General features: G+C 48.0%; 1 protein-coding gene across 1 annotated transcript in view; it reads left to right on the top strand.

Annotated features, from left to right (window-relative positions):
• Window positions 1–566: 566 nt before the first annotated feature.
• Window positions 567–24,869, top strand: part of NOX5 (NADPH oxidase 5) — a 53,173-nt gene continuing 28,870 nt past the window's right edge. Inside the window, exons 1-6 of the mRNA XM_044277022.1 lie at window positions 567–695; window positions 5,186–5,336; window positions 6,979–7,189; window positions 7,356–7,590; window positions 7,683–7,836; window positions 8,367–8,542. Of these exons, the coding sequence (XP_044132957.1) occupies window positions 576–695; window positions 5,186–5,336; window positions 6,979–7,189; window positions 7,356–7,590; window positions 7,683–7,836; window positions 8,367–8,542 (1,047 nt within the window). The 5' untranslated portion in view covers window positions 567–575. The remainder of the gene's footprint in view (window positions 696–5,185; window positions 5,337–6,978; window positions 7,190–7,355; window positions 7,591–7,682; window positions 7,837–8,366; window positions 8,543–24,869) is intronic.

The raw sequence follows: 24,869 nt of genomic DNA, 5'->3' as shown, positions 1-24,869 counted from the left end.
TAATTGATTGTAAATACAAGTTATATTTTGATTTGCCTGCCACTCAGTGTGACATGGATAGAAAGTTGTGATGATCCCAGTAAGTGTTGTGGAGTGACAATGAATTAACATGACGGGTGCAAGGGCTAGGAAGTGCTATGGTCTGCTGCCCGTGCTCTGGGTGTCGCTTCTCCAACCTCTATCTAGGTCCTTAGGGCAGTGCACCAGTTTGAGATAACTCACCTCCACTTGCTAGCTAACTATCATGCAGTGTGGCTGGCTCTCTTCATACCATGGGCTGCAGCATTCCCTGCATACAGACTGCATGCTTTGAACACCAGGTCCTCTCGGGCATCTCTATTTATTCAGGAACATGCTAGTCCTAGGTGTAACCACTATGCTGATCCTTGACTAAGCCCAGCATTGTGACCTGCATGGTAATTAACTCCTAATTTGACAGCAATTTACAGTGCAGTAACACGGTATTCTATGTGGTATACATTGATCACAGGGTACTTTCACACACACTTATTTGTAACACCCATTTAACTCTGTGGAGTGTGATGTTGTTACCTGTTATTCTGTATCCTAGAATCATGAGCGCAGATGACGATGCAAAATGGCTGGAGTGGGTGACCAAGCAGTTTGAGAGCATTGCTGGAGAAGACAAAGAAATTGATCTAGAAGAATTCAAGATTGCTCTGAAAGTTAAAGAGGTTTGCGCCTTTTGACCTGTTATTAGTTAGATAATTGACGATAGGCCTGGGCAGATTCCCAGTTGGCACGTCTGCCAGGAGGCTGCCTGACATGATAAACTGGAGCTACACCAAGATGAAAACCCTATAGCATGAGTTCAAATCCCAGGTGATGAGGGCTTAAAGGGGTATTCCTAGCTCAGACAATGGGGGCATATCGCTAGGAACTAAGCAGACAAAGTGGTTGCCAGTACACCACCTATCGTTCCTATTGGCCCACTGAAAATAGCCGAGCAGCGCATTCAGCTATTTTCGGAATCCCCATAGAAATGAATGGAAGCGCACCCTGCTTGTTCGGCTACCGCTTCCATTCGTTTTTATGGGGCCAACGGAAATAGCCTAGACAGCGCTCTGCTATTTTTGGTGGCCCCATGCAAATCAATGGAGGGCAGCCGCGCGTGGTGCGCCCTCCTTCACTTTGCCGGCTGGATTTACGAAGTAGGTGCGGGTTCCAGGGGTGAAACCTGCACGTATTAGACAACGAGGGCATTTTCTACCGATATACCCCCATTGTCTGAGATGGGAAAACCCCTTTTAGGACATCATCATCACAGGTTCCTAGCTCCCCTTCACCCCCTGAGAGTACAAGGACCACACTGTTAATCATTGTAGTTTCAAGGTTAGGAGCACTCAAGGACCTAACCCCCTAAGAGTACAGGAACTGCACTGATAATAGTGCAGTTCTGAGGTTTGGAGGGGTAAGGACCTGGCTGTGATAACCCTGAGAGTACAGAGGGGAATTACAGGAGAAGCATCTCCCTCTAGCTCTGGCCTCACTGCTTTTATCCTGCCCTGACACCCTGCAGGCCAGGTTTGAAACTTAACCACTTCCTGTCATCAGCCATACATATACAGCTGATGTCTTTAGAGATGGCGTCTCTATGTATAGCTGAGTGGATGGTAGAGCTGCTGAGTGTCTGCTGTTTTACACAGCAGACACTTGGTGGCAGAGTCAATAATAGTGGATAACGCCGATCATGTACTTTTTAAACTCCTCAGATGTGAGCGGTCAATTACTGGGAGTGCTGCTCTCCCAGTGACCCATTGGCTTCCATGTGCTATGGCAGCCTTGGGCCTTCTGATGGGTCCCAGGCCTGCCATAGCATAGTTCCTGTCAAGCCCTGCCTGCCACTTCTCCTACTAAGCCTCACCATTTTTCTCGCCACTTTAGAAAAGTGGCAACAAGCTTAAAAAGTCACAAATTATGGCGCAACTACTGTGTGCACCATAATTTGCAACTTTTTGACGCCACAGTATGGCATTGACACAGCGATGAATCTTACACAATGGAAGAGATTTATCAAACTAATGTAAAGGAAAACTGACTTAGTTACCTATACCAACCAATCAGATTCCACCTTTCATTTTTCAGAGCTCCTTTGAAAAATGAACGGTGTAGTCTGATTGGTTGTTATGGGCAGGGGAGAAATTGGTATCACTTCTTTGCTAGTTTAGTCCAATCGCTTTTGCTGCTTGGATTTTTATTTGACTTAGACCATCATTTATGACCAGAAGATGGCAGTATTGTCATAATCTTCAGTCGAATACTGGATTTGGCTGAAATCATAACTGGAGACAAATACTTTGACTAATATAGTTGTAAGCTGAGGGTTAAGGGGAAATTTCTGGGCCGCAATGCAAAATCTGTAACAGTGCTTTCCATTCTGCTTCTGTGTCAGAAGGGTCATTAGGCCCTCTAAGGCCTCGGTGCTGCTTCAATCTCCTATTTTATGATCAGTTTGGCTAGAAAACAAAACAAATGCATTCAAAAAGTGCATGCACATAGCCTAATGCAGCCAGGAACTAGGCTAGATGATAACTTCACATGCATGACCGTTCTCCAACTTCTTGAATTTGTGTTGCAGTTGCCTATATATAGGAATGCATTTTGTTCTAAAATTTGGATATTGTTGTGTAACATTTCCACTCTACAAGTGCATAGGGATTGAGGACTGGTAGAAAATGTAATTTGTAAAGTATGGTTGTGTCGTTATAGTACTTCATTTCTTGTCAGTGTGTATCATGTTGAGGTATGGTGTTTGATCCCAGGGTTGGGACTGAGTCTGATGTGAATTGCTGCCACGTTGGCAAGTAAAATACTGCTGTTTTGATGTTCAGTTTTTTTGCCTTTTATGCCTTTTTTTGTACAGGTTCTGGTGGCTCTCAGGAGATAGGTGTAGCATACCTGTGTTCAGGCTAAGATGACAGAGGGGAGTACGGCTCTGGGAGTCCAAGATTGGCGTGAGAACTCGCAGGCATAGGAACACCGCATGCTAATGTGGACAGAGTAACCAGCCCTTTAAAATAGACCCCCAGAGAGGGTGCGATGCTTGTTGTGTAAAGAGTGTCTCAGTACCAGGCTGTTATTGAGTGAGATGAGTCTCCCCACATGATTGAGGCAGTAGGTTGAGAGAGAGTCTTCTCACACAGAGTCATAGAGCCGAGTTCGGGGAGAATATAGCCTCTTTCACACGGGCGTTGCGGGTGACGTGCGGGAAAAGATGCAGGTGCGTTGCGGGAAAATGTGAGATTTTTCCCCGCAAGTGCAAAGTGTTTTAATGCGTTTTACACGCGCGTGAGAAAAATCGGCATGTTTGGTACCCAGACCAGAAGTTGGGGTTTGGGATCGGTGTTGTGTAAATTTTATTATTTTCCCTTATAACATGGTTATAAGGGATAATAATAGCATTCTTAATACAGAATGTTAAGTAAATTAGGGATAGACGGGTAAAAAAAACTAAAATTAAAATTAAACTCACCTCATCCACTTGTTCGCGCAGCTCGGCTTCTCTTCTTTCTTCTTCTTTGAGGACCTGGGAGAAAAGGACCTTTGGTGACATCACTGCGCTCATCACATAATCCATCACCATGGTGATAGATCATGTGATGGACCATATGATGAGCGCAGTGACATCACCAAATGTCCTTTTCTCCCAGGTCCTCAAAGAAGAAGAAAGAAGAGAAGCCGAGCTGCGCGAACAAGTGGATGAGGTGAGTTTAATTTAAATTTTATTTTTTAACCCCTCCATCCCTATTTTACTTAGCATTCTGTATTAAGAATGCTATTATTTTCCTTTATAACCATGTTATAAGGGAAAATAATAAAGATCGGGTCCCGATCCCGATCGTCACCTAGCAACCATGCGTGAAAATCACACCGCATCCACACTTGCTTGCGGATGCTTGCGATTTTCACGCAGCCCTATTCACTTCTATGGGGCCTGCGTTGCGTGAAAAACGCACAATAAAGAGCATGCTGCGATTTTCACACAACACACAAGTGATGCGTGAAAATCACCGCTCATGTGCACAGCCCCATAGAAATGAACGGGTCCGGATTCCGTGCAGGTTCACCTCACGCATTGCACCCGCACGGAAAACTCGCCCGTGTGAAAGGGGCCTATGTTTTTTAGCTGTCATGGGTGGCGAATGGGTTCCCCGTGGATATAGAGATGGAGAGTCTGAGAGGCAGGTGGAGTCATAAACCTCTATGCAAACTGTATGGGAAAGCTGTGTGAGAGACCTAGGACAGTGGCAGAGCGGGCCTGTGGAGAGACTTTGCCAAGCATGCACAGAAAAAGCCCTGTAGCTGGAAGGATGTATATGCAGTTAAGTTTGCAAAGAAGATGCGGCCAAAAACCGTGCTAGGGTGCAGCTTTTCCACAAATTGTCATGGCTTTTAAACTGATTGTTAATGGTTGCACAGTTTAACCTTTAATAGACGTGTGACACTTTTATGCAACAACCGGACAATTCAAGTGCGTGTATGCCGATATCCCCACTCGGTCATAACTCAGATTGAGTCCAAGAAAATGCACAAACTGCATGATTCTTGTCTTCAATCCTTTATCAAAAGCTTGGTGCATAAATCCAACATTTCATATCATAAGCACATATTTTATGATAGTTCAACTGGACTTCATGTAAAGTATGGACATTTTTGAACTGTCATGAAATATGTGCTTATGATATGCACAAAACTGCTGATAAAGGATTAAAAATAAGAATCATCCGGTTTCTGTGCGTTTACTTGGACTGAATGGTTGCACGGTTTGCATGTCAGCGCAATTTTTGGACCATTGCGACCACGTCTCACCCAACCAACTTCAGGCCAAAGTTTTTTGTCTACTCATACAGACATCAGGTCTAGGTGCACATGCAGCAAGACGCAGAGGAGGGGAGGAGTGATAGCAGTAAGAATTGTGGTTGTAGTACTCACTCTGGCGCTCCCCGGGGCCGTGCAGTGATGGGAAGGGCGCACCGTTCAGCCCTTAGGGGCACACCCTGGTTTTCGGTTTCTCCTGCTTGATGATAACTAGTGCAGATATAAACGTGACCTACTGTAATTCTATATGCATTCACCACACAGGGCACATAATGTATAGGAGTTCCTATAACATTATAATAATTCATATGTCAATACCTTTCTTCTAATTCCATTCCTTCTTCAGTCTTTCTTTGCAGAGCGCTTTTTTGATTTATTTGATTCAGACGGCAGTGGCTCCATCAGCCTGGATGAGTTACTGAAGGCTTTTAACCTCCTAATACATGGAAGTGATACCGACAAACTGCGATTTCTGTTCCAAGTATATGACGTTGATGGTAATTGTATGCAATGTTAATATAACATGCTGTGATCGCAAATCTACGGACCCGAGAGGAGAAGTCTCTGCTTTTCTTTAGTTACAGAGTTACATTTTCCCATTGCAGGTTAGAACTTGAATCTTAAAGAAGGTATTGCAGGCTATGGGCAACAAGGACCCTTTTCTGTAAGATTGGTTTGATACATGAGGTCCCTATGAGACATGGATGTGCCATGTCTATGATAGGCCTCAAGTGTTGAGGGTTCAGATGTGTCCTCTAGAAAAAGTCACGTGAAGCTGACAAAATAGGAATGTGTTTTCATAGAGCCACTTTGCTCACTGAAGTTGGACCACTCAATTGGCCATTGATAGTCTAAACTAGTGATATGCCTCAAGTGTTGTGATTTAACCCCTTTCTTGGGTGTCACTAATTTTAAGTACTCAATTAAAGGGATTTTCCATCCTTTTTAAAAGCCTTAGTATAAGCTGCATTTATACAACTACAAACTGTAAAAAAGCTGTACTTTAGTATAATGATCCCTCATGAGACAATGGTCTCAGGATACAATATTTTCAAGATACAATGGTCTTTCCTGGGCCATTATAAGTTAAAACCAGACTCGATATACAATGTCTCAGACTTAGGGCTGTATTATACTGGCTGAGGGTCAGCCAGATCATCGATAAGCGTTCATAGGAATGCTCATTAGCCATTATCTGCCTGTGTAAAAGTGTCCACGATTACCCGACTTCTTTTCACAAAAATCATCATTTGCCGGCAGCAGATCGTGCCATCTAAAAAGCCTCTGCTGCTGGAAAACAATGATTCTGTATGGGGACAAGCGATGGTATTAGCGATCACTGCTCCCCATGCTGTGGAGGAGATCGCTGAATGTAAATGCAGCAGTCTCTCCAACTGACGAACAGGCGATTGTCAAGAAAAATTGCTTCCTTTCCAACAATCATCAGCCTCATCTGCCAGTGTAATGCAGCCCTTAGATCAGTGATGTCTAACCTCCGGCACTCCAGCTGTGGTGAAACTACGACTCCCAGAATGCTTTATTCATTTCTGTGGAGTTCTGAGAACAGCCTTGCAACTCTTGGGAGTTGTAGTTTTATCACAGCTGGAGTTGCGGAGGTTAGCTATCATAGCCTTAGATCCAACCAATCAACCTGGCCATTTCGCTGGTAAAACTCCTGGATTGGTTCTCCAGTAGCTCCTCCTTACAGTACACTGTGGTAAGACATCTCCTGTGCTGCCATCTGTCAGTGCCATGATCAGATGCTCCTTCAGACACCAGATGAGGGCGGCTCCATTAAATTTTTTTGGACCATTAAGAAGCTCCTGTCCTCATCATAGAAAGTGATTTACAGCTTCCAGCATCTATTACTGACTGTTACTGAGTTATGGACTCAAGTTACAATGGTTCCAACATTAACATTGTTATACGTAGGTGATCTAAGAGCCAAAAACATGAGATATTTTCTCCTGCTAATAATAGATGGTAATGGTTTGGGGGCTGGTATTTGAGTCTGCCCCCTGGGTTACTGGCTGAATAGTTTAGTGCTCTAATTACCCTTAATATAATATGAATGAATAAACCACTCTGAAATCGATTGACTGCCTCTTAATAATGGACATGGACTTCTGTATCACACAGGTAGTGGTTGCATTGACCCCGATGAGCTGCGCACAGTACTGAGATCATGCCTACTGGAAAATGCCATCTCACTGCCGGAGGAGAAGCTAGATGACTTAACTCTTGTACTTTTCCAGTCTGCTGACAAGGACAACAGTGGATCCATCACTTTTCAGGAGCTAAAGGAAGAACTGGAGCGTTTCCCAGAAGTCATGGAAAATCTTACAATCAGGTACCTGGATCTGCAAACGGCAATTTACTCTGATGCTTTACATGGGCCGTTTAGTTCATGTGTGGATTATTGGACTCCTGAATCATGATGGTGTCTTCAGATGCTCCATGCAATGATTATCACAACTAATTGTAGGAATAATATATCATAATATGTGCAATTTCAGTGCTGCTAACTGGCTGAAGCCTCCAACCCTAAAAAAGAAGAATCACACACCGCGTTATCTGACCCGAGCTTACTGGCACAACAATCGCAGCAAGGTCCTGTTCATGTGCTCCTACTGCTGTGTTAACATCCTGCTCTTCACCTTGGCAGCTATCAATCATTCCAGTCTTGGTGGCTGGATCATGGTGGCCAAGGGCTGTGGTCAGTGCCTAAACTTTAACTGCACGTTTATTGTGGTAGGTGGTTAAATCAGACATTTTCAATTTGTAGATCATGTTCAGAACCCACTGTCCAGAGGCCTTATGTAAAAATCATTGTCTATTGTCAGGTTTTGATGCTCCGTCGGTGTCTGACATGGCTACGTGCCACCTTCATTGTAAATTTCCTTCCATTGGACCAGAACGTTATCCTGCATGAACTGGTGGGATATACAATACTAATTCTTACTGTGGTTCACACTGCCGCCCATGTTATAAATTTCAGTAAGTAGAAAGTTATTTTCAGGGTTAAAGGGACATTCTAATAACACATTATCCCCTATCCACCGCATAGGGAATAACTGTTAGATCGGATGGAGTCCCGATTGCTAGGATCCCAGACGATCATCAGAATGGGGGTCCTTTGTTCCTCCATATGAATGGAATAGTGGTCGAGCATGTGTGTTGCCTCTCCATTCATCTCTATGTGACTGTCTCTCTCTGGCCGTCTGATGCTCAACCATCTAAACCAGGGTTGCCCAACCTGTGGCCCTCCAGCTGTTGCAAAACTACAACTCCCGTCATGCCCAGACAGCCTACACAGGGCATGATGGGAGTTGTAATTTTACAACAGCTGGAGTGCCGCAAGTTGAGCATGGGAACCCCACTCTTGTGATCAGTGGGGTCTCAGCTGTTGGAGCCCCAACAATCTAAAAGTTATCCCCTAAAGGATCATTTGTTGTAACCAAAATACCCCATTATGCTATTGGGAAGTTTTACTTTATTCTGCCATTAACACCTATGTCTTCCTGTAGTAAACAAGGCCATAAACCCAGGATCCTATACATTTTGGGAATATCTTCTTACACTGCGGCCTGGTATTGGCTGGGTCTATGGCAGTGCCTCCATCACTGGAATCTTACTGCAGCTTCTCATCTGCCTCATGCTGGTGTGCTCCAGCACCTTTGTTAGGAAAGGAGGACACTTTGAAGTGAGTATTGTACTGTCATGGTCTTACCTCCTTGCTGTTCCCTTCGTTTGACATGTGCTGGCGGCCATCTTGGTTTCTGGGTTTTCTTGTAGCCTCCCACCCTGCGGCTCCTCCTTCCCACTGGGAGGAGCTGGATGCCCAGCTCATATATATAGGAGGTCTGTGGCTTCAGTTCCTTGCTTGGTCCTCCTGTGTTCACATGCTTCCAAGACTGCTGCTGCTTCTGGTTTCTGATCCTGGCCTCGTCTGACTACCCCGTTGGTTCCTGATTCCGGCTTCGTCTGACTACCCCGTTGGTTCCTGATTCCGGCTTCGTCTGACTACCCCGTTGGTTCCTGTTCCTGGCTTCGTCTGACTACCCTTCTGGTTCCTGACCTCTGTCTCCGCAAGACCCTGCTTCGGTTTAGCCATCCGTTCGGACTTTGCTTACGGCTTGCTCTTCATAAAACCTTCTTATTTTCCACTTATCTCTTGTTGTACGTCTGGTTCATGGTTCCATGACATTAGGACCAAGCCATGAATTCTGACGGTACAGGGCCACCCTCGCTACCTACGCTGGTTGCCAGACTTGATCAGCAGGATCACCTGTTGGGTCGGTTCGCTGTGGCGTTGCAAACCCTGCTTGAACGCACGGCTCATTTAGCTTCCGTTGCCGATGGGTCGGTTGTCGCTCCTGGGCCCGCTCCTACTGCCGCTCCGGTTGTTGCGCCAGAGTCTACCCTGACACCTGTTGCTGCGCCTGTGGTGTTTCAGGGTATGACCGGTTCTGCCCCCCTTCCACAGCGCTTTGGGGGAGAGCCAACTCAGTGCCGAGGTTTCCTTAACCAGGTGGGCATTTACTTCGAGTTGCTGCCACATGCCTTTCCTACTGAGAGATCAAGGGTGGGCTTCTTGATCTCGCTGCTCTCGGACAAGGCCTTGGCCTGGGCCAGCCCTTTATGGGAGAACAACAATCCGGTGGTTGCCGAGTTTTCCGGTTTTGTTGCTTCTCTTCGGAAGGTATTCGATGTGCCGGCTCGTGCTGCCTCTGCTGCGAAGCTCCTTATGTCCATCAGACAGGGTTCACGATCCGTAGCTGAATACGCCATTGAGTTTCGTACCCTGGCAGCAGAGGTGGGCTGGAATAATGAGGCTCTGGTCGCTGCTTTCTCTCATGGTCTCTCGGATGCCTTGAAGGATGAGGTTGCAGCTAAGGACCTACCAGTGGAGCTCGAGTCTCTTATTTCTTTCCTGATTTTGATTGACACCAGACTCAGGGAGAGACCTTCCTTTAAGGAGAGCCTGCGGAGGTCTCCTAACAGATTGGCGCCTACGTTTGCTGTCCCACCCGTGCCTCCCTCTCCTCCCACGCCTCCTGGGGATGACTTGTCTGGGGGTGAACCCATGCAGCGGGGGTTTGCTCGCCTGTCTGAGGGGAAGAGGGTACTCCGGAGACGCGAGGGCCGATGCATGTACTGTGGTCTCGGTGGGCATTTTCGGTTGGCATGTCCGAACCGTCCGGGAGAACGCTCGCACCTGAGGTCCTGTCGGGGGCAGATCTTGGGTGGAGTCTCCTCGTCCCCGGTTTCCCGTGTTGACAAACCACTGATCACGGTTGTCCTCTCCTGGGTCGGGGGCTCGGTGACGACCCAGGCGTTGGTGGACTCTGGTGCTGGTGGTTTGTTCATTGATAGAGTGTTCGTTGCCGCCAATTCCATTCCTCTGCAGCCTCGAGGTTCCCCACTGGCTCTTGAGGCGATAGACGGCAGACCCCTTCTGCCGCCACACGTGACTCATGAGACCCTTCCAGTGGGGATAGCCATTGGTGCCGTTCACAGAGAGTCGGTCTGTCTCCAGGTTATTTCGTCTCCACACTACTCGGTGGTCTTGGGGTACCCCTGGCTCCAGAAGCATAATCCGACTTTCGATTGGAGATCGGTCGAGATCCTCTCGTGGTCACCGCAGTGTGGGGCTAGTTGCATCCATGGGCCTGTCAAGTTGCTGTGTACTTCCTTGGACTCTCTGTTGCCTCCTGAATACGAAGAGTACCGGGATGTATTCGATAAGGTGTGCGCGGTTGCCCTACCTCCGCACCGCCCATACGATTGTGCCATAGAGTTACAATCCGGTGCCGTTCCTCCTCGTGGCAAAGTCTATCCACTGTCGGTAGCGGAGAATGAGGCCATGGAGGAGTACGTGAGGGAGGCGCTTTCACGCGGACACATTCGCAAATCCTCGTCCCCGGCAGGGGCTGGATTTTTCTTTGTGAAAAAGAAGGGCGGCGAGTTGAGGCCTTGCATCGATTACAGGGGTCTCAATCGCATCACGATCAAGAACGCTTACCCGATACCCTTGATTTCCGAGCTGTTCGATCGCCTCAAAGGGGCCACGGTCTTTACCAAACTCGACCTGAGGGCGGCATATAACCTGGTAAGGATCAAGGCGGGCGATGAGTGGAAGACCGCGTTTAACACCAGGACCGGTCATTATGAATCCTTGGTTATGCCCTTTGGGTTGTGCAATGCGCCCGCAGTCTTCCAGGAATTCATCAACGATGTTTTCCGTGACCTGTTGCAGCAGTGTGTGGTGGTCTATTTGGATGACATCTTGGTATATTCTGCATCCATGGAGGCCCACATTCTGGATGTCAGACGAGTGTTGCAACGCTTACGAGAGAACAAGCTGTTCGGTAAGCTTGAGAAATGCGAATTTCACCGATCCCAGGTAACCTTCTTAGGTTACATCATTTCCGCTGAGGGGTTCTCCATGGATCCTGAGAAGGTTTCGGCTGTCTTACAGTGGCCCCAGCCCAGTGGGCTTCGTGCCCTGCAGCGCTTTTTGGGCTTCGCCAATTATTATCGGAAGTTCATCAGGGACTTTTCCATGCTAGCCAAGCCTCTCACGGATCTGACCAGGAAGGGCAGTAATCCTCAGGTCTGGCCGCTCGAGGCCATCCGAGCTTTTGAGGCTCTAAAGTCCGCCTTTGTGTCGGCTCCGATTCTGTCGCATCCCAACCCTGGGTTGCCTTTTGTCCTCGAGGTGGACGCGTCTGAGACGGGAGTAGGCGCCCTCCTGTCTCAGCGTAGAACACCAGAGGGTCCTCTGCTTCCTTGTGGGTTTTACTCCCGGAAACTGTCTTCCGCGGAGTGCAACTATCAGATTGGTGACAGGGAGTTATTGGCCATCGTGCAGGCCCTTAACCACTTCAGCCCCGCTAGGTGAAACCCCCTTCATGACCAGGCCACTTTTTACACTTCGGCACTACACTACTTTCACCGTTTATCGCTCGGTCATGCAACTTACCACCCAAATGAATTTTACCTCCTTTTCTTCTCACTAATGGAGCTTTCATTTGGTGGTATTTTATTGCTGCTGACATTTTTACTTTTTTTGTTATTAATCAAAATGTAACGATTTTTTTGCAAAAAAATGACATTTTTCACTTTCAGCTGTGAAATTTTGCAAAAAAAACGACATCCATATATAAATTTTTCGCTAAATTTATAGTTCTACATGTCTTTGATAAAAAAAAAATGTTTGGGCAAAAAAAAAATGGTTTGGGTAAAAGTTATAGCATTTACAAACTATGGTACAAAAATGTGAATTTCCGCTTTTTGAAACGGCTCTGATTTTCTGAGCACCTGTCATGTTTCCTGAGGTTCTACAATGCCCAAACAGTAGAAAAACCCCACAAATGACCCCATTTCGGAAAGTAGACACCCTAAGGTATTCGCTGATGGGCATAGTGAGTTCATAGAACTTTTTATTTTTTGTCACAAGTTAGCGGAAAATGATGATGATTTTTTTTTTTTTTTTTTTCTTACAAAGTCTCATATTCCACTAACTTGCGACAAAAAAAAAAAGATTCTAGGAACTCACCATGCCCCTCACAGAATACCTTGGGGTGTCTTCTTTCCAAAATGGGGTCACTTGTGGGGTAGTTATACTGCCCTGGCAATTTAGGGGCCCAAATGTGTGAGAAGAACTTTGCAATCAAAATGTGTAAGAAATGACCGGTGAAATCCGAAAGGTGCACTTTGGAATATGCGCCCCTTTGCCCACCTTGGCAGCAAAAAAGTGTCACACATGTGGTATCGCCGTACTCAGGAGAAGTTGGGGAATGTGTTTTGGGGTGTCATTTTACATATACCCATGCTGGGTGAGAGAAATATCTTGGCAAAAGACAACTTTTCCCATTTTTTTATACAAAGTTGGCATTTGACCAAGATATTTTTCTCACCCAGCATGGGTATATGTAAAATGACACCCCAAAACACATTGCCCAACTTCTCCTGAGTACGGCGATACCAGATGTGTCACACTTTTTTGCTGCCAAGGTGGGCAAAGGGGCACATATTCCAAAGTGCACCTTTCGGATTTTGCAGGCCATTTTTTACACATTTTGATTGCAAGGTACTTCTCACACATTTGGGCCCCTAAATTGCCAGGGCAGTATAACTACGCCACAAGTGACCCCATTTTGGAAAGAAGACACCCTAAGGTATTCCGTGAGGGGCACTGCGAGTTCCTAGAATTTTTTATTTTTTGTCACAAGTTAGCGGAAAATGATGATTTTTTTTTTTTCTCTTTTTTCCTTACAAAGTCTCATATTCCACTAACTTGCGACAAAAAATAAAAAATTCTAGGAACTCGCCATGCCCCTCACGGAATACCATGGGGTGTCTTCTTTCCAAAATGGGGTCACTTGTGGCGTAGTTATACTGCCCTGGCAATTTAGGGGCCCAAATGTGTGAGAAGTACTTTGCAATCAAAATGTGTAAAAAATGACCGGTGAAATCCGAAAGGTGCACTTTGGAATATGTGCCCCTTTGCCCACCTTGGCATCAAAAAAGTGTCACACATCTGGTATCGCCGTACTCAGGAGAAGTTGGGGAATGTGTTTTGGGCTGTCATTTTACATATACCCATGCTGGGTGAGAGAAATATCTTGGCAAAAGACAACTTTTCCAATTTTTTTATACAAAGTTGGCATTTGACCAAGATATTTTTCTCACCCAGCATGGGTATATGTAAAATGACACCCCAAAACACATTGCCCAACTTCTCCTGAGTACGGCGATACCAGATGTGTCACACTTTTTTGCTGCCAAGGTGGGCAAAGGGGCACATATTCCAAAGTGCACCTTTCGGATTTTGCAGGGCATTTTTTACACATTTTGATTGCAAAGTTCTTCTCACACATTAGGGCCCCTAAATTGCCAGGGCAGTATAACTACGCCACAAGTGACCCCATTTTGGAAAGAAGACACCCCAAGGTATTCCGTGAGGGGCATGGCGAGTTCCTAGAATTTTTTATTTTTTGTCGCAAGTTAGTGGAATATGAGACTTTGTAAGGAAAAAAGAAAAGAAAAAGAAAAATCATCATTTTCCGCTAAATTGTGACAAAAAATAAAAAATTCTAGGAACTCGCCGTGCCCCCCACGGAATACCTTGGGGTGTCTTCTTTCCAAAATGGGGTCACTTGTGGCGTAGTTATACTGCCCTGGCAATTTAGGGGCCCAAATGTGTAAGAAGTACCTTGAAATCAAAATGTGTAAAAAATGGCCTGCGAAATCTGAAAGGTGCCCCTTTGCCCACCTTGGCTGCAAAAAAGTGTCACACATCTGGTATCGCCGTACTCAGGAGAAGTTGGGGAATGTGTTTTGGGGTGTCATTTTACATATACCCATGCTGGGTGAGAGAAATATCTTGGCAAAAGACAACTTTTCCCATTTTTTTTATACAAAGTTGGCATTTGACCAAGATATTTCTCTCACCCAGCATGGGTATATGTAAAATGACACCCCAAAACACATTGCCCAACTTCTCCTGAGTACGGCGATACCAGATGTGTGACACTTTTTTGCAGCCTAGATGCGCAAAGGGGCCCAAATTCCTTTTAGGAGGGCATTTTTAGACATTTGGATCCCAGACTTCTTCTCACACTTTCGGGCCCCTAAAAAGCCAGGGCAGTATAAATACCCCACATGTGACCCCACTTTGGAAAGAAGACACCCCGAGGTATTCAATGAGGGGCATGGCGAGTTCCTAGAATTTTTTTTTTTTTGCATAAGTTAGCGGATATTGATTTTTTTTGTTTTTTTTCTCACAAAGTCTCACTTTCCGCTAACTTAGGACAAAAATTTCAATCTTTCATGGACTCAATATGCCCCTCACGGAATACCTTGGGGTGTCTTCTTTCCGAAATGGGGTCACATGTGGGGTATTTATACTGCCCTGGCTTTTTAGGGGCCCTAAAGCGTGAGAAGAAGTCTGGAATATAAATGTCTAAAAATGTTTACGCATTTGGATTCCGTGAGGGGTATGGTGCGTCCATGTGAGATTTTATTTTTTGACACAAGTTAGTGGAATATGAGACTTTGTAAGAAAAAACGAAAACAAAAACAAACAAAAAATTTCCGCTAACTTGTGCCAAAAAAAATGGCTGAATGGAGCCTTACCAGGGGGGGAGTGATCAATGACAGGGGGGTGATCACCCATATAGACTCCCTGATCACCCCCCTGTCATTGATCACCCCCCCTGTAAGGCTCCATTCAGACATCCGCATGATTTTTTACGGATCCATGGATACATGGATCGGATCCACAGAACGCATGCGGACGTCTGAATGGAGCCTTACAGGGGGGTTATCAATGACAGGGGGTGATCAGGGTAATCACCCCCCTGTCACTGATCACCCCCCCTGTAAGGCTCCATTCAGACGTCCGCATGATTTTTACGGATCCATGGATACATGGATCGGATCCACAGAACGCATGCGGACGTCTGAATGGAGCCTTACAGGGGGGTTATCAATGACAGGGGGTGATCAGGGTAATCAGGGTGATCACCCCCCTGTCACTGATCACCCCCCCTGTAAGGCTCCATTCAGACATCCGCATGATTTTTTACGGATCCATGGATACATGGATCGGATCCACAAAACGCATGCGGACGTCTGAATGGAGCCTTACAGGGGGGTTATCAATGACAGGGGGTGATCAGGGTAATCACCCCCCTGTCACTGATCACCCCCCCTGTAAGGCTCCATTCAGACGTCCGCATGATTTTTACGGATCCATGGATACATGGATCGGATCCACAGAACGCATGCGGACGTCTGAATGGAGCCTTACAGGGGGGTTATCAATGACAGGGGGTGATCAGGGTAATCAGGGTGATCACCCCCCTGTCACTGATCACCCCCCCTGTAAGGCTCCATTCAGACATCCGCATGATTTTTTACGGATCCATGGATACATGGATCGGATCCACAAAACGCATGCGGACGTCTGAATGGAGCCTTACAGGGGGGTTATCAATGACAGGGGGTGATCAGGGTAATCAGGGTGATCACCCCCCTGTCACTGATCACCCCCCCTGTAAGGCTCCATTCAGACATCCGCATGATTTTTTACAGATCCATGGATACATGGATCGGATCCACAAAACGCATGCGGACGTCTGAATGGAGCCTTACAGGGGGGTTATCAATGACAGGGGGTGATCAGGGTAATCACCCCCCTGTCACTGATCACCCCCCCTGTAAGGCTCCATTCAGACGTCCGCATGATTTTTACGGATCCATGGATACATGGATCGGATCCACAGAACGCATGCGGACGTCTGAATGGAGCCTTACAGGGGGGTTATCAATGACAGGGGGTGATCAGGGTAATCAGGGTGATCACCCCCCTGTCACTGATCACCCCCCCTGTAAGGCTCCATTCAGACATCCGCATGATTTTTTATGGATCCATGGATACATGGATCGGATCCACAAAACGCATGCGGACGTCTGAATGGAGCCTTACAGGGGGGTTATCAATGACAGGGGGTGATCAGGGTAATCACCCCCCTGTCACTGATCACCCCCCCTGTAAGGCTCCATTCAGACGTCCGCATGATTTTTACGGATCCATGGATACATGGATCGGATCCACAGAACGCATGCAGACGTCTGAATGGAGCCTTACAGGGGGGTTATCAATGACAGGGGGTGATCAGGGTAATCAGGGTGATCACCCCCCTGTCACTGATCACCCCCCCTGTAAGGCTCCATTCAGACATCCGCATGATTTTTTACGGATCCATGGATACATGGATCGGATCCACAAAACGCATGCGGACGTCTGAATGGAGCCTTACAGGGGGGTTATCAATGACAGGGGGTGATCAGGGTAATCAGGGTGATCACCCCCCTGTCACTGATCACCCCCCTGTAAGGCTCCATTCAGACATCCGCATGATTTTTTACGGATCCATGGATACATGGATCGGATCCACAGAACGCATGCGGACGTCTGAATGGAGCCTTACAGGGGGGTTATCAATGACAGGGGGTGATCAGGGTAATCACCCCCCCTGTAAGGCTCCATTCAGACGTCCGCATGATTTTTTACGGATCCATGGATACATGGATCGGATCCACAGAACGCATGCGGACGTCTGAATGGAGCCTTACAGGGGGGTTATCAATGACAGGGGGTGATCAGGGTAATCAGGGTGATCACCCCCCTGTCACTGATCACCCCCCCTGTAAGGCTCCATTCAGACGTCCGCATGATTTTTACGGATCCATGGATACATGGATCGGATCCGTAAAAATCATGCGGACGTCTGAACGGAGCCTGACAGGGGGGTGATCAATGACAGGGCGGTGATCAATGACAGGGGGGTGATCAGGGAGTTTATATGGGGTGATCAGGGGTTTATAAGGGGTTAATAAGTGACCGGGGGGGGGGGGGGGGGTGGTGTAGTGTGGTGTGGTGTGGTGTTTGGTGGGACTGTACTGACCTACCTGAGTCCTCTGGTGGTCGATCCTAACAAAAGGGACCACCAGAGGACCAGGTAGGAGGTATATTAGACGCTGTTATGAAAACAGCGTCTAATATACCTGTTAGGGGTTAAAAAATTCGGATCTCCAGCCTGCCAGCGAGCGATCGCCGCTGGCAGGCTGGAGATCCACTCGCTTACCTTCCGTTCCTGTGAGCGCGCGCGCCTGTGTGCGCGCGTTCACAGGAAATCTCGCGTCTCGCGAGATGACGCGCCGATGCGTCCAGGAGGAGAAAAGCAACCACCTTCCGGACGCATCGGCGCGTTAGGCGGTCCGGAGGTGGTTAAAGAATGGAGGCACTTGCTCGAGGGCTCGGTGGTTCCGGTTCTCATCCTGACGGACCACAAGAATCTGACCTACCTCTCTGAGGCCAAGAGATTGACACCACGTCAGGCCAAATGGGCTCTGTTCTTGTCACGTTTTAATTACGTGGTCTCCTACCTACCCGGCTCCAAGAACATCAGAGCGGATGCCTTATCACGGCAGTACTCCGAGCTGTCCGGGGAGGAGTCGATTCCGACTACGGTCATACCCCCGAATCAGATCCTGGCCGCTATTCGCACCAGCCTGACTTCTCCTCTGGGTGAGCAGATTTTGGCGGCTCAATCTGGTGCTCCCTCTGGGAGACCCAACGGCAGATGTTTTGTGCCTGAGGAGTTGCGCACTCGGTTGTTGCGAACCTACCATAACTCCAAGGCCGCGGGGCACCCTGGAAAGAATCAGCTGTCCTGGGCGGTTTCACGTCTGTTCTGGTGGCCTTCTCTACGTTCCGACATCGCCGCATATGTAGCGGCATGCTCCGTTTGTGCCCAGAGTAAGTCCCCTCGGCACCTTCCGTTGGGCCTTTTGCAACCCATAGCCACCGGGGAGCGTCCATGGTCACACCTGGGGATGGATTTCATTGTGGACCTCCCTGCATCCCGAGGCCATACGGTCATTCTCATGATTGTGGATCGGTTTTCCAAAATGTGCCACTGTGTTCCTCTCAAGAAGTTACCCTCTGCACAAGAGTTGGCCTCGATTTTTGCCAGGGAGGTCTTCCGGTTGCACGGTTTGCCCAAGGAGATTGTGTCGGATCGGGGGAGTCAGTTTGTGTCCAGGTTCTGGCGCGCCTTTTGCTCCCAGTTGGGGATTCATCTCTCTTTCTCCTCGGCCTACCACCCTCAGTCCAATGGGGCCGCAGAACGATCCAATCAGGCCTTGGAGCAATTCCTTCGTTGCTATGTCTCCGATCACCAAGACAATTGGGTTGACCTCCTGCCTTGGGCTGAGTTTGCCAGGAACACGGCGGTGAACTCTTCCTCTGGGACGTCTCCCTTCATGGCCAATTATGGGTTCCAACCTGCCGTGTTACCGGAGGTATTCTCTCCCCAGGATATTCCGGCTGTGGAGGATCACCTTTCCGTCCTACGTGCTTCTTGGGTACAGATCCAGAGGTCCCTTGAGGTCTCTGCGCAGCGCCAGAAACTCCAGGCTGATCGCAGACGAGCGCCCGCTCCTTCCTACCAGGTCGGAGACCGCGTATGGTTGTCCACCCGCAACCTCAACCTTCGAGTGCCCACTCCCAAGCTGGCGCCTCGCTTTGTTGGTCCCTTTCGAGTGCTTCGCAGGGTAAACCCGGTAGCCTATGCCCTTGCGCTTCCTCCTGGCATGCGGATCTCCAACGTGTTTCATGTCTCCCTGTTGAAGCCACTGGTGTGTAATCGTTTCACTTCCTCGATTCCTCGGCCTCGTCCGGTCCAAGTGGGCAATCGTGAGGAGTATGAGGTGAGCAATATCCTGGACTCACGCCTGGTCCGCGGCCGGGTGCAGTTTTTGGTCCATTGGCGTGGTTATGGTCCAGAGGAGCGTTCCTGGGTTCCCTCCGCAGATGTCCATGCTCCTGCTTTGCTCCGAGCCTTCCACGCACGCTTCCCTCAGAAACCGTTCCTTACTCCGCGGAGGAGGGGCCCTTGAGGGGGAGGTACTGTCATGGTCTTACCTCCTTGCTGTTCCCTTCGTTTGACATGTGCTGGCGGCCATCTTGGTTTCTGGGTTTTCTTGTAGCCTCCCACCCTGCGGCTCCTCCTTCCCACTGGGAGGAGCTGGATGCCCAGCTCATATATATAGGAGGTCTGTGGCTTCAGTTCCTTGCTTGGTCCTCCTGTGTTCACATGCTTCCAAGACTGCTGCTGCTTCTGGTTTCTGATCCTGGCCTCGTCTGACTACCCCGTTGGTTCCTGATTCCGGCTTCGTCTGACTACCCCGTTGGTTCCTGATTCCGACTACGGTCATACCCCCGAATCAGATCCTGGCCGCTATTCGCACCAGCCTGACTTCTCCTCTGGGTGAGCAGATTTTGGCGGCTCAATCTGGTGCTCCCTCTGGGAGACCCAACGGCAGATGTTTTGTGCCTGAGGAGTTGCGCACTCGGTTGTTGCGAACCTACCATAACTCCAAGGCCGCGGGGCACCCTGGAAAGAATCAGCTGTCCTGGGCGGTTTCACGTCTGTTCTGGTGGCCTTCTCTACGTTCCGACATCGCCGCATATGTAGCGGCATGCTCCGTTTGTGCCCAGAGTAAGTCCCCTCGGCACCTTCCGTTGGGCCTTTTGCAACCCATAGCCACCGGGGAGCGTCCATGGTCACACCTGGGGATGGATTTCATTGTGGACCTCCCTGCATCCCGAGGCCATACGGTCATTCTCATGATTGTGGATCGGTTTTCCAAAATGTGCCACTGTGTTCCTCTCAAGAAGTTACCCTCTGCACAAGAGTTGGCCTCGATTTTTGCCAGGGAGGTCTTCCGGTTGCACGGTTTGCCCAAGGAGATTGTGTCGGATCGGGGGAGTCAGTTTGTGTCCAGGTTCTGGCGCGCCTTTTGCTCCCAGTTGGGGATTCATCTCTCTTTCTCCTCGGCCTACCACCCTCAGTCCAATGGGGCCGCAGAACGATCCAATCAGGCCTTGGAGCAATTCCTTCGTTGCTATGTCTCCGATCACCAAGACAATTGGGTTGACCTCCTGCCTTGGGCTGAGTTTGCCAGGAACACGGCGGTGAACTCTTCCTCTGGGACGTCTCCCTTCATGGCCAATTATGGGTTCCAACCTGCCGTGTTACCGGAGGTATTCTCTCCCCAGGATATTCCGGCTGTGGAGGATCACCTTTCCGTCCTACGTGCTTCTTGGGTACAGATCCAGAGGTCCCTTGAGGTCTCTGCGCAGCGCCAGAAACTCCAGGCTGATCGCAGACGAGCGCCCGCTCCTTCCTACCAGGTCGGAGACCGCGTATGGTTGTCCACCCGCAACCTCAACCTTCGAGTGCCCACTCCCAAGCTGGCGCCTCGCTTTGTTGGTCCCTTTCGAGTGCTTCGCAGGGTAAACCCGGTAGCCTATGCCCTTGCGCTTCCTCCTGGCATGCGGATCTCCAACGTGTTTCATGTCTCCCTGTTGAAGCCACTGGTGTGTAATCGTTTCACTTCCTCGATTCCTCGGCCTCGTCCGGTCCAAGTGGGCAATCGTGAGGAGTATGAGGTGAGCAATATCCTGGACTCACGCCTGGTCCGCGGCCGGGTGCAGTTTTTGGTCCATTGGCGTGGTTATGGTCCAGAGGAGCGTTCCTGGGTTCCCTCCGCAGATGTCCATGCTCCTGCTTTGCTCCGAGCCTTCCACGCACGCTTCCCTCAGAAACCGTTCCTTACTCCGCGGAGGAGGGGCCCTTGAGGGGGAGGTACTGTCATGGTCTTACCTCCTTGCTGTTCCCTTCGTTTGACATGTGCTGGCGGCCATCTTGGTTTCTGGGTTTTCTTGTAGCCTCCCACCCTGCGGCTCCTCCTTCCCACTGGGAGGAGCTGGATGCCCAGCTCATATATATAGGAGGTCTGTGGCTTCAGTTCCTTGCTTGGTCCTCCTGTGTTCACATGCTTCCAAGACTGCTGCTGCTTCTGGTTTCTGATCCTGGCCTCGTCTGACTACCCCGTTGGTTCCTGATTCCGGCTTCGTCTGACTACCCCGTTGGTTCCTGATTCCGGCTTCGTCTGACTACCCCGTTGGTTCCTGTTCCTGGCTTCGTCTGACTACCCTTCTGGTTCCTGACCTCTGTCTCCGCAAGACCCTGCTTCGGTTTAGCCATCCGTTCGGACTTTGCTTACGGCTTGCTCTTCATAAAACCTTCTTATTTTCCACTTATCTCTTGTTGTACGTCTGGTTCATGGTTCCATGACATGTACTTAAAGAACGTAGCCTAATTAGCAAATAGTTTAATATAAAGATTAATTTACGACAGGATTATTTGCGTGGGCATTGGTCGATAAAGGATTGTGCAAGAGGCTCCATTTTGATCTGGAATTGGATCTTCCTCTGTTCTATACTTAGCAACATTTAATTATTTGGTAAATTCAGGGCATCTAAATCCCACCCCCTGTGAACATCCCAACTCCATCTAGGAACAACATCTTGTGGGTGGGATATCATTAGTAACGCCCATTTTTTGGGCCCAGGACAGTTCAAATTTGCCAGGACTGTCTCTGAAAATCATGGACAGTCCCGGACAATTCAGGAAGTTGGCAACAATGCTGTTGTTGTTGTTATTATATTTCCTATTTGCCTCTGCTTACATAGCGCCAATATATGTTTTCCTTTATGGTGTGCAAATGTGTTGTATCTTAGCCCATGTTAAGTGCATGCTGCCTAAAGGTTTGCTCCTTTATACGAAATTTGTTACCAAATTTTTGTTGTGCCAGTTAACACCAGATAGTGACACATATCCTTTTTTCTCTAATCTGTTTTTTATTTACTGATTGTCCCCGCCCCCAGGACAGAAAACAACACAGAAGCACATCATTTAAAAAGGCCTCCTCCCGTTATCTATTCAGTCACTGTTTCCTGTCCTCAGGTATGCGCGGAAGCCTCTCCTGGAGTGCCAGGACTAATAATCTTTTTCATTCAGCCTTGAATCCTCTTCCTTACAAGGTGGGAGGGCTTGAGCAGGGAATGGGAACCCAGGGGATGCATCGCCCTCCTTACCCGTTCCTAGGACTAAGCCCTGTATGCAGGCTTCCCTGGGCTTGCGATATTCCCAGGTAAGGGGAAAGCATGCGGGATCCGACGTGGTGACGTGACCAGGAGAGATTCTCCTTTGGCAAGAGAATCTCGCGCACAAGCGGCGGTGCGGCGTGCAGGACCATTTAAACGGAGGGAGAAGAATTCTATTCAGTCTTCTCTCACCGCTTGCAGTCATGCTTGCTCCGGTGGATGCTGACTCCAGCCCTCACTGACCTCAGCCCTCAGCCTGGTAAGCCTCCTCCCCAATGGGGCTTTTTTCTGTCCCTTCTTGAACACTACTGTGTGCCTCTTCTTGGGATTGCTATGGGATGAGGGGAGCTGGGAAACAGTTCCCATTCATTATCACAGGGTAGCAGTGGTGTTTTTTTTTATCCAAATATCCACCCCTGGTGTAGGTGATGGTCTTTATTTTTTTCTGGCCCTATAAGTTTTTATTTTTTTGAATCTTTTTTTAGGGCAGAGAGACCATGACACCTAAGCCAGCCGGTGAAGATTCAGGGCGCAAAAAGTGCACTATCTGCAGAAAGACCTTTTCCTCAAAATGAAAAAAAAACCCTTATGCCCAAAATACACTGAAAAAGTGGCTACAGAGGAGTCACTATCCTTCTTTGATACCATGAGAGCTATGATTAAGGAAGAGGTTAATGCAGCGGTGGACTCCAGAATTACACCACCATCACCACACCCATATAGGTCTCATAGATCTTTTGCTTCGGATATGGTGTTTTATCTGGATGAAGAGGAACTAATATCTGACCCAGATTCTGCTTCCTCAGATGAGGGTTCCGGTAAACCTTTATTTCTCCCTGAGGAGACAGAAGGTCTTCTAAAGACCATAAGGGCCACTATGGACATAGAAGAGGTCAAAGAAACCTACTCTGTTCAGTATCAAATGTTCCAGGGGCTGGGTGAAAGAAGGAAGGGTTTTCCCCATCCATAACAATATTAAGTCCCTGATATCCAAAGAGTGGAGAGATCCTGAAGAAAGAACAGCTGTGACGAAAGGAAATATCCCTTTGCGGAGACTGAATCTAATCTGTGGGACAAAACGCCAAAAATAGATGCCCCAGTTGCCCGCATTTTTAAAAATACCTCTCTCCCATTCGAAGACATGGGTCTATGGACCAAAAATTTGAAAGTTTATTGAAAAAAGCTTGGGAAACAAATACGGCTATGTTGCGTCCCAGTATTGCGTCTACCTGCACGGCCAGAACGTTGTCCGTCTGGCTTAATCAGTTAGAAGAACACTTAGTAGCATGTACTCCCAGGGAGAAGATCTTAGCCTCCTTGCTTACATTAAAGAAAGCGTCAAATTTCTTAGCAGATGCGTCTGCGGACTTAGTCAGTTTCTCCGCCAGGTCTGCTGCATTATCAAATGCAACCCGTAGAGCAATCTGGCTTCGTACATTGTCAAGTCACGCAAGTTCAATGAATCGCTTGTGCTCGATCCCCTGTGAAGGAGATAGATTATTTGGCTCAACATTGGATGACATTCTGGACAAGGCCTTGGATAAGAAAAAAGGATTTCCCCTTGAGAGTCGTTATTTTCATCAAAGGCAATCCTTTCAGAACCAGAGAAAAACGAGGCTGGACTAGAGGAAAAAAGAGGGATCAAGAAAGTGGCAGTCGTCCAGAGGCAGAGGGAGAGGATTCCTTTGCAATCCTGAAAGTTCCTCCCGGGGGCACGTTAAAACTCTTCACTTCTGCCTGGAAAAAATAGGAGCCTCCCCGTGGGTAGTATCTACTTTAAAAGAGGACTTAAAACTAGAATTCTTATCTCCTCCCCCAGATCGTTTCTTCATAAAGAAAAAGCTGCCTCAAAAAGAAAAACAGACATGTCTAGAATTAGAAATCGCGTCTCTTATACACAAAAAAGTACTCCATCCAGTCCCAGAATATCAATACGAAAAGGGTTCTATTAACTGATATTGCTTGTACAAAAACTAAACGGTTCCTTCCGTTTGATAATAAATTTAAAATCCCTGAACAGATCCATCATCTACAAGAGATTCAAAATGGAGACGATAAAATCCAGCATAAACTTACTCCCTCAAGGCTGTTTCATGGCTACTATGGACCTTCAAGACGCATATGATCATGTCCCGAGTCATAAAAAATATCTAAGAATCGCTGTCTTCATAGGGGATCAGTGACGCCATTTTCAGACACCATTCGGACTTTCCTCGGCTCCAAGAGTTTTTTCAAAGATCATGTCAGAGGTCACAAAGTACCTTCACTTAAAGGAGATTCTAATAGTACCATATTTGGATGACTTCCTGATTGCTTCACCCTCAGAAGTTCTACGATCCGACCTTTTCCAAGTGCAAAAATGTTTTACTACCTCGGGGTGGATTATAAATTTCCAAAAAATCAGACCTGTCTCCAGATCAAAGAAAGCTCTTTCTGGGGGTACTCCTAGACTCTCGTCGGCTAATTTCTTTTTTACCTCTAGAAAAACGGAAGAATCTAA

This window comes from Bufo gargarizans, chromosome 2, assembly GCF_014858855.1.
Source record: "Bufo gargarizans isolate SCDJY-AF-19 chromosome 2, ASM1485885v1, whole genome shotgun sequence".
Taxonomy (NCBI): Eukaryota; Metazoa; Chordata; class Amphibia; order Anura; family Bufonidae; genus Bufo; species Bufo gargarizans.
This window is presented reverse-complemented; position numbering and strand designations above follow the sequence as displayed.